Source organism: Schistocerca nitens, chromosome 5 (assembly GCF_023898315.1).
Source record: "Schistocerca nitens isolate TAMUIC-IGC-003100 chromosome 5, iqSchNite1.1, whole genome shotgun sequence".
NCBI lineage: Eukaryota > Metazoa > Arthropoda > Insecta > Orthoptera > Acrididae > Schistocerca > Schistocerca nitens.
In genome coordinates, this window is record NC_064618.1 from 520,242,124 (window position 1) to 520,255,655 (window position 13,532).

The 13,532-nt window shown below is 39.6% G+C and overlaps 1 protein-coding gene across 2 annotated transcripts in view; it reads left to right on the plus strand.

Moving 5' to 3' along the window:
• LOC126260182 (transcription factor Sp4-like) overlaps positions 1-13,532 on the plus strand; it is a 96,278-nt gene that overhangs the window by 13,467 nt on the left and 69,279 nt on the right. For both annotated transcript variants that reach the window (XM_049957451.1, XM_049957452.1), the window contains exon 5: positions 495-950. In XM_049957451.1, coding sequence (XP_049813408.1) covers positions 495-950 — 456 coding nt within the window. The remainder of the gene's footprint in view (positions 1-494; positions 951-13,532) is intronic.

The following is a 13,532-nucleotide window of genomic DNA, read 5'->3' on the forward strand; positions in this document are numbered from 1 at the left end:
AAAATGTTTAGTATTGTTAATAGACAAATATAAAAGTAAAAGTGGCGCTACTGTCCTAGGTTTTTTTAACTGTTGGTTTCTCTCTCAGGAAGGAGAGAAGGATAGGTTGACCATGGTTAAAAAGGAAAGTCATGTCACTCAGACTCCAGGATGAGAGGATCCTGCCTTTAAGGCCCGTACTTGTCCTCACCATAGATTGGTCCCTCTCACTCTAGGGTATGAGTGACCTCCCCTTTCATTTTATCCTTTCACTATCCACGCTCCAAAAGTTAGGATAGTGTCATCACTTTAACATTTATATGAATGTATATTGACAGTGCTAAAAATTTTACTTGTTAAAGGTAAGTTCCTTGACTAAATTTTCCTTTGGCAGTTATTATTGAGTTAACCATTTGTCAGTGTAACAGTTTCAAAGACAGTTTTTGACTTTTAAATTGCATAGTTTCTACCAAAGTGTGAAGAATTTGCCTGATGTTTTGTGTTTTGCCACACAGGTGCCGACACAGCAAGTTGCCCAAATCATCACTCCATCTGGCCAGATCCAGCAGGTGCAGCTGACTTCAGCGGTGCAGCTGAGTGGCTTAGTACAAGCTCAAGCTCAGGCTCAAGCACAGGCTCATGCGCAGGCCCAAGCACAAGCACAAGCCCATGCCCAGGCCCAAGCTCAGGCGCAGGCTCAAGCTCAGGCGCAGGCTCAAGCCCAGGCACAGGCTCAAGCCCAGGCACAGGCTCAAGCTCAAGCTCAAGCTCAGGCACAGGCCCAAGCCCAGGCCCAGGCTCAAGCCCAAGCTCAAGCCCAGGCGCAGGCCCAAGCTCAGGCGCAGGCCCAGGCGCAAGCGCAAGCACAAGCGCAGGCCCAGGCGCAAGCCCAGGCCCAGGCGCATGCCCAGGCACAAGCCCAGGCCCAAGCACATGCCCAGGCACAAGCCCAGGCCCAAGCACAGGCGCAGGTAAGTCATTGTCAGTGTTCATTTTGTGCTTTACACATGTGTCTGTAGTCTGAAGTGTAGTCATGGTAGTACCTGGCCTTGCATTTTCCATTAGACTGCATTATCCTTCATTACAATTGCTGTATTCATTAAAACTTCATTTTCGGCCCAATAATAGTCATACAAATAACAGCACAAAGATTGACTTATGTCTAATTGTTCAAATGTAAGATAAATATGAAAGCATAAAGCTCTTGTTGGTAAATAAACAATTTAAGGAGTGCTCTCTGAGTAGCTGAAGTGTTGAGTTGTCAGTAGGTACATATATGAGGGTAATCCCAAAAGTAAGGTCTCTTATTTTTTTTATAAGTACATAGACCTGTTTATTTCTACAGTGGTTTACATCAGTTTACAGCTTGAACACTTAGCTATTTTTCAACATAATCACCACTTCTGTTGATGCATTTTTGTAGATGCTGTGGCAATTTTTGTATGCCCATGTCATACCAGCTCGCCGCCATGCTGTTCGTCGTGAATTTCGGTCCGACCAGCTCCAGACTCTCTGTACCACTTAAGAACAATTTTGACATCCATACATGACTCACCATACACTTCCGTCAATTGGCGATGGATTTCAATTGGCACAGTGCCCTTTGCGTTCAAAAACCAAATAACTGCGCACAATTCGCACTTGGCGGTAACATTCGAAGGGAGCTCCATTCTCAACAGTTGCCAAGCCAGGACTGAGCACCTTAGCATGGTGTGCGCATGTTTACACACAGCTCGTGAAGCACTCTTCATAACAGTTTGACCAACTGCCACACAAACAGAGTTCTGTACTTATAAAAAAAAATAGCAGACCTTGCTTGCTGAAAGCTTTAATTGCTTTTAGACATATCCTCCTCCATAGCTAGCATACACACATATACATGTGCCAGTGCAGATGCACTGTCCTGGCCTAGCAGCTCGACTATAGTTTGATTAAAATTACTTGATAGTTGACACTTCACAGGCTGTAGCTGGTTTCCTCCAACTAGAGTCTCAATGTCACGCCTGAACCGTTTGCCATTGCCAGAATGCCACAACAGTTGGTCACTTCTCCTTGCCTTCTTATTGAGTTTAGATCCCGAATCCTGGATCTCGCCCTTTAATTTTGTATTTCATCTCTTATGATAACCATAAAACAAAAAACACACACAAACACGAACAACCCTAACAATAAACGTGCGTTTCGTACACAGCACTAACCAAATACTACTAGATCCTTCCACACAAGACACAGTTCAGTGTCATATATAAAGTTATTGTAATGACAGAGATCAGCTTACATTACAAAAGTTTTGCATGACATTATGTGAAGTCAGATCTTTGACAGCTGCAGTTCATCGTTGCTACTGGAATGTGACTCATAAATGTAACAACTTTAATCATAGTAATATAGTAGCGTAGCACTGAAACTTGTCATGTAAAAGGTCACAAGTTCAGAACTCATGGAGGACAGTGAAGTTGTTTTTCCTCCTACAGCTAATCAAAAGACTTTCATTATAATTTTTATTTAATTAATTGATTTAAATGTATTTTTTTAGATTTCTGAAATTTTGCCATGTAGTTTTGGTTATTGATTGACTTTTTCATTTGGCTTTATTTTTCTTCCTATCATTATTTTTCATTTATAATCTGATAGTATTGTCTATAATCTACAACTAAGAGCCAAGCAGGACTGCTCATAGATTGGTAAAGTGACAGTTCATGTAGCCAGTGTAAAGATAGTTTCAGATAACCAATGAATGATAGAAATTACTGTTAGTTTTTTAGCTCTGAAACTGAATCTCTTCTATCTTATATTTGCTCATAGAGGTTAGCTTTAATTTCGATTAACAAAGCAATCATTATTTTAGTTTCGCTGCTTATTGTTCACCACTGTTTTCTCAGGTAAATTGTACGTCACGAGGTTGTGGTTAGGTTAGGACATGAGCTTAAATTCAGGGATACAATATGAGAAGAGTATACAGGTAGGATGTTCTTGATTTCTGAGGACAATGATAAGCAGCCAAAGCCCTGGCGAAGGATAGGATTCAGTTGTTACAGTCTGGGATGACACTGGGTGATGAGAGGAGTGTTCCTTTTCAGTTGAGTCCAACGGGTGGTTGGAAGATTCGAGGCATGTAAGGCCTTCACAGAGAGGCAGAGTTTTTAGTCTCGTTTATGTGCCTGTTGACAACTTAGCAATTACACTATTTGGTGAGATATTACTTTTTCTCCTTAAATTATTTACAAATGTAAACTAAATTCCATTTGACCATGTTCATGTGGTGCAGTCATGTCCAAAATATAATTAATTTGCACATTCCGTGTTGACATTTATTTTATTTTATTTATTTATTCGTCCAGTAATTGTCTCACAGTGGTATAAGATTTATCATCGTAATACAACAAATAGCTCCAATGCATACACACACTGAATATACAAGGTGCATTCAAGTTCTAAGGCCTCCGATTTTTTTTCTCCGGACTGGAAAGAGATAGAAACATGCGCATTGTTTTAAAATGAGGCCGCGTTCATTGTCAATACGTCCCAGAGATGGCAGCACCGTACGGCAGATGGAATTTTACCGCCAGCGGCGAGAATGAGAACTGTTTTAAATACTTAAAATGGTGATGTTTTCCTTACTTGAACAGCGTGCAATCATTCGTTTTCTGAATTTGCGTGGTGTGAAACCAATTGAAATTCATCGACAGTTGAAGGAGACATGTGGTGATGGAGTTATGGATGTGTCGAAAGTGCGTTCGTGGGTGCGACAGTTTAATGAAGGCAGAACATCATGTGACAACAAACCGAAACAACCTCGGACTCGCACAAGCCGGTCTGACGACATGATCGAGAATGTGGAGAGAATTGTTTTGGGGGATCGCCGAATGACTGTTGAACAGATCGCCTCCAGAGTTGGCATTTCTGTAGGTTCTGTGCACACAATCCTGCATGACGACCTGAAAATGTGAAAAGTGTCATCCAGGTGGGTGCCACAAATGCTGACGGATGACCACATGGCTGCCCGTGTGGCATGTTGCCAAGCAATGTTGACGTGCAATGACAGCATGAATGGGACATTCTTTTCGTCGGTTGTGACAATGGATGAGACGTGGATGCCATTTTTCAATCCAGAAACAAAGCGCCAGTCAGCTCAATGGAAGCACACAGATTCACCGCCACCAAAAAAATTTCGGGTAACCGCCAGTGCTGAAAAAATGTTAGTGTCAATGTTCTGGGACAGCGAGGGCGTAATCCTTACCCATTGCGTTCCAAAGGGTACTACGGTAACAGGTGCATCCTACGAAAATGTTTTGAAGAACAAATTCCTTCTTGCACTGCAACAAAAACGTCCGGGAAGGGCTACGCGTGTGCTGTTTCACCAAGACAACGCACCCGCACATCGAGCTAACGTTACGCAACAGTTTCTTCGTGATAACAACTTTGAAGTGATTCCTCATGCTCCCTACTCACCTGACCTGGCTCCTAGTGACTTTTGGCTTTTTCCAACAATGAAAGACACTCTCCGTGGCCGCACATTCACCAGCCGTGCTGCTATTGCCTCAGCGATTTTCCAGTGGTCAAAACAGACTCCTAAAGAAGCCTTCGCCGCTGCCATGGAATCATGGCGTCAGCGTTGTGAAAAATGTGTACATCTGCAGGGCGATTACGTCGAGAAGTAACGCCAGTTTCACCGATTTCGGGTGAGTAGTTAATTAGAAAAAAAATCGGAGGCCTTAGAACTTGAATGCACCTCGTATAATTATGTTTTTTTAGGGTAGGACAGATGGTTGGCTGTGCCATGCTGAAGGGAATATTCCAGCATTTGCCTGAAATGATTTAGGAAAACCAAAATCATTATAGCTGGACAGAGTAAACTCCATCCTCCTGAATATCAGGCCAATGTCTTAATAAGCATTGCTACATTCAGTTGTTCACATTGTACAATGTGATCATACACAATTTTCAAAAATACCTTACAACATAAAACGTAATTTTTTATTGCACTAAATCACACTCTTTGGATGGCTGTTGGTGACTCTAAAACCATGAACATCCATGTCTCTATGCCCTCCCTTCAGTCTGTCTGGAAAACTGAGTCATCATCCGTACTGAAGAGTGAGGTGTTAAGTTAATGAGAATGACAACACATTACTATCAGACACTACAGACCTTGCCATATCTATGTATACGAGGTACATTCAAGTTATAACGCTTCCAATTTTTATTTCTCACAAACTAATCACACGAAAACTGTGAAACTTGTGTCACAGTGCAGGTGTGCAAATTTCTACAACCATGATTGCATGATTCCATGGCCGCTATGAATGCTTCTTTAGGACTCTGGTTTGACCACTGGAAAATCACTGGTGCATTAACAGGATGGCTAGTGAATGTACGCCCACAGAGAGTGTCTTTCAGAATTGGGAACAGCCAAAAGTCACTAGGAGCCATATCAGGTGAGTAGGGAACACGAGAAATTACTTCAAAGCTGTTGTTACAAATAAACTTCAGTGCTAGTTTCACCAAATGTACTGTTGCATTGTCTTTGTGAAAGACCACATACCCGTTTTCTGGTTGTTTTGCAAGCAATTCTGGAAGAGGCTTGTTCTTCGAAAGATCTTGATACGGTGCACCTGTCGCATAGTGCCCTCTGGAAAGGAGTGAGTAAAGAGGATGCCATTGCTCTCCCAGAACGTAGCCACTATTATTTTTTCAGCTTACCCAAAACTCTTTTCATGGTGGTGAATGTATGTGCTCCCAATGATCTGATGGGCACTTTGTTTCAGGACTGAGAAACAGCAACCGTCTCTCACCCACTGTCACTGTTGACGAAAAGAAAATCCCATTCATGCTGGCATCACATGTCAATATTGCCTGGAAGCATGCAATGCACACAGCTTTGTGGATGTCCTTCCACATTTGTGGTACCCATCTGGAGGACACTTCTTGCATTTTCAGGTCTTCATGCTGGATTGTGTGCACAGATGTTATGAAAATGCCAACTCTGGAGCTGATGTGTTCCACATCATTTGGTGCTCCTCGAAAACAAGTTTCTCCAATTGCTCGACAATATAGGTAGACTGGCTGGTGTAAAGCTGAGATCGTCTAAGTTTGTCGTCATGTGACAGTCTGCTTTCTTTGAACTGTTAACCACACGAACACACATTAGATACATCATCACATATCTCACTCAATTGGCAATGAAATTCAGTTGGAGTCATGTCCTACAAATGGAAAAAATGAATGGTAAATACTGTTCTTGTAATGAAAACTTCACCATTTTAAGTATGAGCAGAGTTCTCACTCTAGCAGCCGTCACTAGAGTTCTGTGTGCCATACAGTGCTGCCATCTCTGTCACACATTCAAAATGAGTGTGTGTGCATTTTGAAACAAACCATGAATTTCCACCTGTTCCTAGTACCGAGGAAAAAATTAGTGTTATACCTTGAATGAACCTCATAAGAGTATTACATCATGCTTGTGCATTGTAATGTGATAGGCTGTTTTAGTTATCCCCTTTCATTGTTAACTAGTACTGTAACAAGGAAATGGTCCAATCAACATGTTAAAACCTACACTGAAATTTTTCGCTCAGGGAGGGGACACCAAGGAAATGCACATCAGTGTTTTAGCAGTTAGGTGTGCTGCAAGCATTTAAAAAATTAAAGCTACTCACATTTGCCACAGGAAGAACCACTTATGATAGCAGTTTGTACAGCTTTTTCTACATTGTATGTGCTCCAGTGAAGAAATGGACACAGCGGTGACAAGAGAATGTAGCAACGCATGATGCGAAGTCCAAAGTGCACAAATACCAATTTAAAAGATGTAAGCCATGCAAAACATGTCTCAAATCATTAATTTCTTGAGTAACTTGCAGATCATATTGACAGCTAAACTGTTGCATATGTAATTGTTACACAAATGGCTGGCAGAAAAAACACAATCAGTATAGTGTATTGTATTACATTCACAGACGAGTTCCATCAATTGAGACTTCAATTTTTGACAAGAAATATTTTATGAAATTTCCTGTAGCTCAGTTCTTAGGATAATTTTTGAATAAAACATGTTTTACTAGTAATGAAACAGTTTCTTGTTTATTCCCTGTAATTGTCACTAAAGTGCAAAGTGTGTTGTTTGACAAAAACAAACACGGTCCTTACAGAAGGCATATCTGATAAAAGAAAAATTAATGCATTCGGGTACTTCATAGTAATTACTGGTTTTGTTTATAAGGAATTGGAGTAAAAAATGGCCATGGCTGTTTTTCTGCATATTATGCTGCATGAAAGGCATATCTGATCAAATTCATAAAACGTGATGATGCAAACTGACAGTGCAGAAATGAATGAAGTTTAACACTACTGTTATGCTGATAAACTTGAAATGACAAAGAGCTATTAGAAATTGTTATATTGTCTGACTATTTTTTTAAAAAATGCTGTACACTGTTGAAAAATTTTGCTGTGGAGGGGCTGAATCACACTACCAGTTTTGAGTGGGATCCAAATTATTTTAACAGTCTTTTCATCCTCCTCCTAAAGACCAAGTAGTTATGTCCAAGTCAAGAGGGCTGCATTATTTTCTGCAACTGGTAAGAACGTGTTTCAAATGCAGGATTGAAAATCATTCTCTCCTGTCTTCCAGATGTCATTATGTCGATTACTAATACACAGTCCTTTTTTTTTTAACTTTTGGCCTCAATTTGCCTTGTGGTTCCTGAAGACAGATATAAAGCTGTGGAAACAGTAATCCAGTAATACTTGTCACTTGCTTTATTGTGTACAAATGTGTCGTAACATTCATTGACAGCAAAAGCAACTATTGTGTTTTTTTCACTTGGAATGATAAAGTGCAGTTTGCACACAGTTGTTGCAGGAAACCCGGTTGATTGGCATTATACACAATGCTTAGGGGATAACAAGAAGCTACAAATTTGTCTATAGTGCTACATATTAATGAAATCTCCTCTACACATTCACTTGAAGCAAGCTTTGTAACTTTGCAATTTCCTTTAGCGTATAATTTTCTGAATCCCTTTACCCAGATTGAAGAAGTTAGGAAATCAGTAATGTTCATCTCACTTGCAATTCAGAGGACCTATTCTTGTAGATTTACTGTGGTAATGGTGCATTAACGCTCTCGGGCAATTTCAAATAGTTTTTCCTTTCACACTTTTGCAAGTTTAATTTTGGCACTTATTTCACACTTTGTGTAAATCTTTCTTCCATTTATACAACTCACATTTATATTTTACAAAATGAAACCAGCTTTGCAGACAGCCCTCTTTCGTTTAACCAAAAAATTTACAGACTTTTCTTTGTCACTGAAAGCTGTTACTCTCCGTGTTTTCTCCATGTTTACTGTACTTTTGCTCCTGAATTAACTAGCACAGTAATCATCATTTGAACCTTTATTTAAGGAGTAATCAGAGCTACTTCCTCTTTCTTCTAATGTTTCCACAATTTCAAATAAAATTTTGACATCATTCAAATGAATGTCCAAGAAATTGACTAATATATAGCACATATGTAGGTCTACAAGAGAAGTAGATTTCGATTGCATACCACATTCTTTTTATTTTGTCTTTGTGTGGCTGATAACATTAATTGGATGCCACATAACTGTGAAAGTCTGGAAGCTGCACAGAGACATATGGTATCAGCAAGCATAAACAAAGAAAACACAAAAGAAAATTGATCCAGTTATACCTCTGTTATTAACACTAGCAGGTCATAATTATAATGGGTACTAAATGAGTTGCAAATTCAAACAAATAGTAACTGTGGATGACTATATCAGTGAAACTATCAATGGAAAATGAAATTCACTTTACAAATTACAATCGTGTTGTGCTGTGTTATCTGTTTGCTGATGTCCCATTGCTCAAGAACATGTGCCTGCCATGTTGCACATGTTGTGTTGCTACAGCTACAGTACATTTCTCCAGCTGCCTAGAAAACTACAAATTTGGCAAATTTTTTACCTATTTTTTAAAAAATACTTGCAGTGTGTCTTAGCAGCTAAAATTTTGATTTTATGTTTCTTTCACTGTATTCTTCCTATATAAAAAATTTCAGGCCAGGTTTTGACATTTCAGATTGGACTGTTCCCTTGTGAGCCTCTTAAGTAATCTTTAGTTGTGTAGTTATGTGTTACTTATGAAGTATGTTGCAGCTGCTTTTTAAATAGATGTATGTTAGTAACTTCCTTCATCTCCTCAAATAATTTGATGTAAATGGATAGATAAAAAAATCTACTCACCAAGCGACTGCAGAGCACACATACAGACATAAAAGAAGGTTACACTTATGCCAGAAGAATGGTTGAAGGGGAAGGAAGACAGGTGAAGGAAGAGCAGTGGAGAGGCTTAGGAAAAGGGGCAGATTTTGGAAAAGTCACTCAGCGCCATGGGTCAGGGGAGACTTACCAGATGGGATTAGAAGGAAAAACTGATTGTTGGGGACTGCACCGGACAAGAATTGAAAACCATTGAGCTTAAAGGTGGAAGACAGGGTAATATGCAAGACAGAGTAATATGCAAGACAGAGATTATTGCAAAAACGTAGTGCACAAGTTTATAAGAGTGGAAAGCTAAGTGCATTGTACGTAACAGAGGTGGGAGGGGGTCAGTGAAAAATAGGCAAGTCAGAAAATGAAAAATATGGAAAAGTAAAATGGAGTAGAGAAAGGAGTAGCTACAATGAAGAAATGCTGAGATGGAAGAAATTAACATAAAGTAAGGTCAGGTGGGTGGCAAGAACCAAGGACGTGCTGCAGCACTAGTTCCCACCTGTGGAGTTCTGAGAAACTGGTGTCTGGGGGGAGAATCCAGATATCATGTGTGGTGAAACAGGCATGGAGGTCATGATTGTCATGTTGTAGAGCAGGTGCTGGTGGTCACTCAGTTTTATCCTGTTCTAGAATGTATTAGTGAGCTGCTTCAACAAGGCCACAACTTCCTAAAATCATGCCCCGAAATGAAATCAATTCCATTTGAGATTTTGCCCATTACACCTAGAATAGCTTTCCTTTGTCATCCAAATCCCCACAATATCCTTATCTGCACCCATCTCTCTACCCTACAGCTCCTACCCCTGTGATCATCTCTGCTGCAAGACTTGGCCAATGCACCCTCCTACCACCACCTGTACCAGCCCTGTAATTGGCAAAACTATACTGTCAAAGGGAGAGCCACATGTGAAACAACATGTCATATACCAACTGTTATTTACACACTATTCAACCTTTCACATCTGCATGACTACCACCAGTTTATCAGTTAGGATGAGCAGGCATCAGCAGAGGGTGTGTACCGGCAAAGCACAATATCCTGTTGCAGAGCATGCTCTACAACATGACAGTCATTACCTCAGTGCGTTTTTCACCACATGGGCCACCTGGATTCTTCCCCCAGACACCAGTTTCTCAGAACTCCGCAGGTGGGTACTAACACAAAAACAAGTCCTTGGTTCTCGCTGCCCAACTGGCAATTTATGTTAATTTCTTCCGTTTCAGCAATTCATTACAATAACTACTCCTTTCTTCACTCTGTTTTAGCTTTCTATACCTTTCATTTTCTGACTTGCTTGTTCGCTGTCCTTCACCCAACATATTACCCTGTCTTCCACATTTAAGCTCTCAGGTTTTCGAATCTCATGCAGAGCAGTCTCCAATAATCAGCATCGTCTCCTCATCCTGTCCCGTAAGTCTCCCCTGACCCTTGGTTCTGGGCGACTTTTCTGAAATCTACCCTTTTTCCAACCCTGTCCAGTCCTTTTCTTTCACCCTTCTTCATTCCCCTTCAACTCTTCTACCCGATGAATGAGCGACTGACTCCGAAAGCTTGCATAAGTACATCCTTCTTTTTGTGTGTGTGTGTGTGTGTGTGTGTGTGTGTGTGTGGTGTTCTGCCACCACTTGGTGAGTAGATTTTTTTGTCTATCCAATTACATTACATAGTCAAAAACTGATTATTTTTGTTGTTCTATCTTTAACTAATTTGTTATGCAATTTTAATCCCTGATAGAAAATGCTGTTTATAATTTTTGTTTGTTTTCCTTTGAAAATGCATGTCCACAATGGCTCTTGTTCCATGGTTGTGTATAGAACTGTTAGTGAAATTCTTAGCGGTGTTTTCCCTGAAATGCACAACAGATTATTAGGTGTACTCACTTGATGCAGTAGGGATACACAATTTTCAGACTAATTCTTTACAAGAAGCCTGACTACTACTTTTAGCAATTACTCTTATGGCCCATTCCTGGAGTTTGAAAACTGTGTCCATGTTTTGTGCTTTCTGTCCCCAGGAAAGAAACTCATAGGTAAGAACTGAGAGTATGTAAGAATGGTATGTCACCACAAGATGCTGACTGTTTCAAATTGCGTTAGGAATCCAGCAACATAACATGCAGATGACACTCTTTTTGCCAGTGTCTCTACAGTGTTCGTCCCACACAACTGTGCGTTTCTTGCATGTTCTGTAGGTATATCATGTGTGCTCAGTGCAACAGAGATGTTCTCCCTTTATGCTGAAGTACATGCTGTTTGTTTTCTCTAAGTTCAGTGTTAATTTATTACATACACCCAGCTGTAAATATCACTGAATGTTTAATTTGCTTCTCTATTAGGAGTTCTGGTGTTTTATCGGTACCTATGATGTTGTTTTCCATGTGTTATATTGTCTGGAAGGTCATTGGTATATGTTGAGAAAAGAATTGGACCCCTTATGCTACCCTGAGACATACCACTACTTACATGTTTTTTGTCTGCCAATTGTGTTACTAAAGATTTATCATCAGTAGTTATGCATCCAATTTTCCAGGCAAGACAAGAACCATTTGTTTGCTATTTCTCTTGCAACTACTGCTTCTAGTTTGTTTAATAGTATTTTATAGTGAACAATGTCAAAAGCATTGGACAAGTGTAAGAATAGTCCTGTAACACAGTCATCCTTGTCAAGAGCTTCATATACCACTTTTGTGAACTGTATTGCAGCATATATTGTGCTTCTGTCATTTCAGAAACTGTTCGTCATTAAAAAGATTGTACTTTATCTTTCATATTTGATTTGATTATTTTTGATAACACCTACATTAGTGAAACTGGCCTGTAGTTTTTTATACTGTCAGCTTTACCTTTCTTTAGTACAGGAACAACTCATATGTGCTTTAGGTACTCTGGCAAAGTACCTGAACTAAAGAATGCATTCATTGTTTGCTAATGAGGTTTGTGTGCTGTCTCTGTAAGCCTTCAGAACAGACTGGAATCTCATTTATTCATGGTGACTTCTTATTTTTTATTTATTTCTGTTTTGTCCTCCCTACTTCAAACTCAGTTGTCCTTGTCTATTCATGTTGACTACTTATTTTTTGTATTTTATTATTTTATTTCTTTGTTGTCTTCCTGACTTAAATCTCTGAATCTCTGCTGTGATGAACACTGTCACTGTGCTTGCAGTCATTTATTGTGGATGCCACATGTGTTTTAGGAAGTTTTTGTTGCAGCTTCTGAGCAATACCAGAGAAATAGCTGTGTGCAATATTTATGTATTCCTGAGGATTTCCTATTACTGTACTCCCATCTTTCATTTGTATATTACCATAGCTTTTTTCCTGCATTGCATGACATTATTTTGTCTTTGATCTACTTTTTTGCAACAGTTGGTACCCTCCTGTTTATCTGTTTGTGCCTGTGATAATAATTTAGCAACTGCGAATTAGTGTAGTGTTTTTGCAAAGAACTGAAAAATTTATTTGCCTGGGAGAAGTTTCTAATATAGGGATTTATTCATCTGTTTTTTGTAGCTGCTGCTGTTGAAGTGGCTATTTTTGGAAACCCCCCTCAAAAATTAATTTAAACTTTTTTAAAAATTAAGAGAAGCGAAGTTATTTTGCATATACACTTCCTCCTAGCTTGGATTTCCCAGTCCCCTGGGAAAAAGTAGGTATTTCACATTCCAATAACATCTTTTTGTAGGCCTTCAGTTTGTGGCTTTTACCAAGCCTACCTTTAGCCGAGCAAATTTCTGTGACGTTTGTCCCTGAGAATCTCTCTCTCTCTCTCTCTCTCTCTCTCTCTCTCTCTCTCTCTCTCACTCAATCTCAACCTCTGAACACCCCCCCCCCCCCCCTCTGTCTCTCAAATCCAGTGTAGTATATTGTATCTTCCATGTACACGTTGAAAAAATTTGAAAACTGGCTGAGAGGGAGGGAAGCCTGTTCTCATGATTTTTTTTTTAAAAAAAAAAAAAGGCCCTAGTTCTTCCACCCATCATAATCACATAATATAGTAATCACAATTTTTTCTGCTGTAAAAGGATGAGGTTGTTGCCCAGGGTATCTTGCACAATAAATTGTACTGACAGTGATCCTGATGTCTGGCAAAACGCTTCTTTCATTAACAGTTCTTCCTCTTTGAAATGTTCAGCTACTACATTCCTGTAAGGACTACTTGATTGCGCGCACAATTCAAATACTTATTATTTATATTATAAAACAGAATTGCAGGCCTTTGCTTGCTTTCAGGAGGCAAAATGTTTAGTATCACTGATAGACACATCAACAGC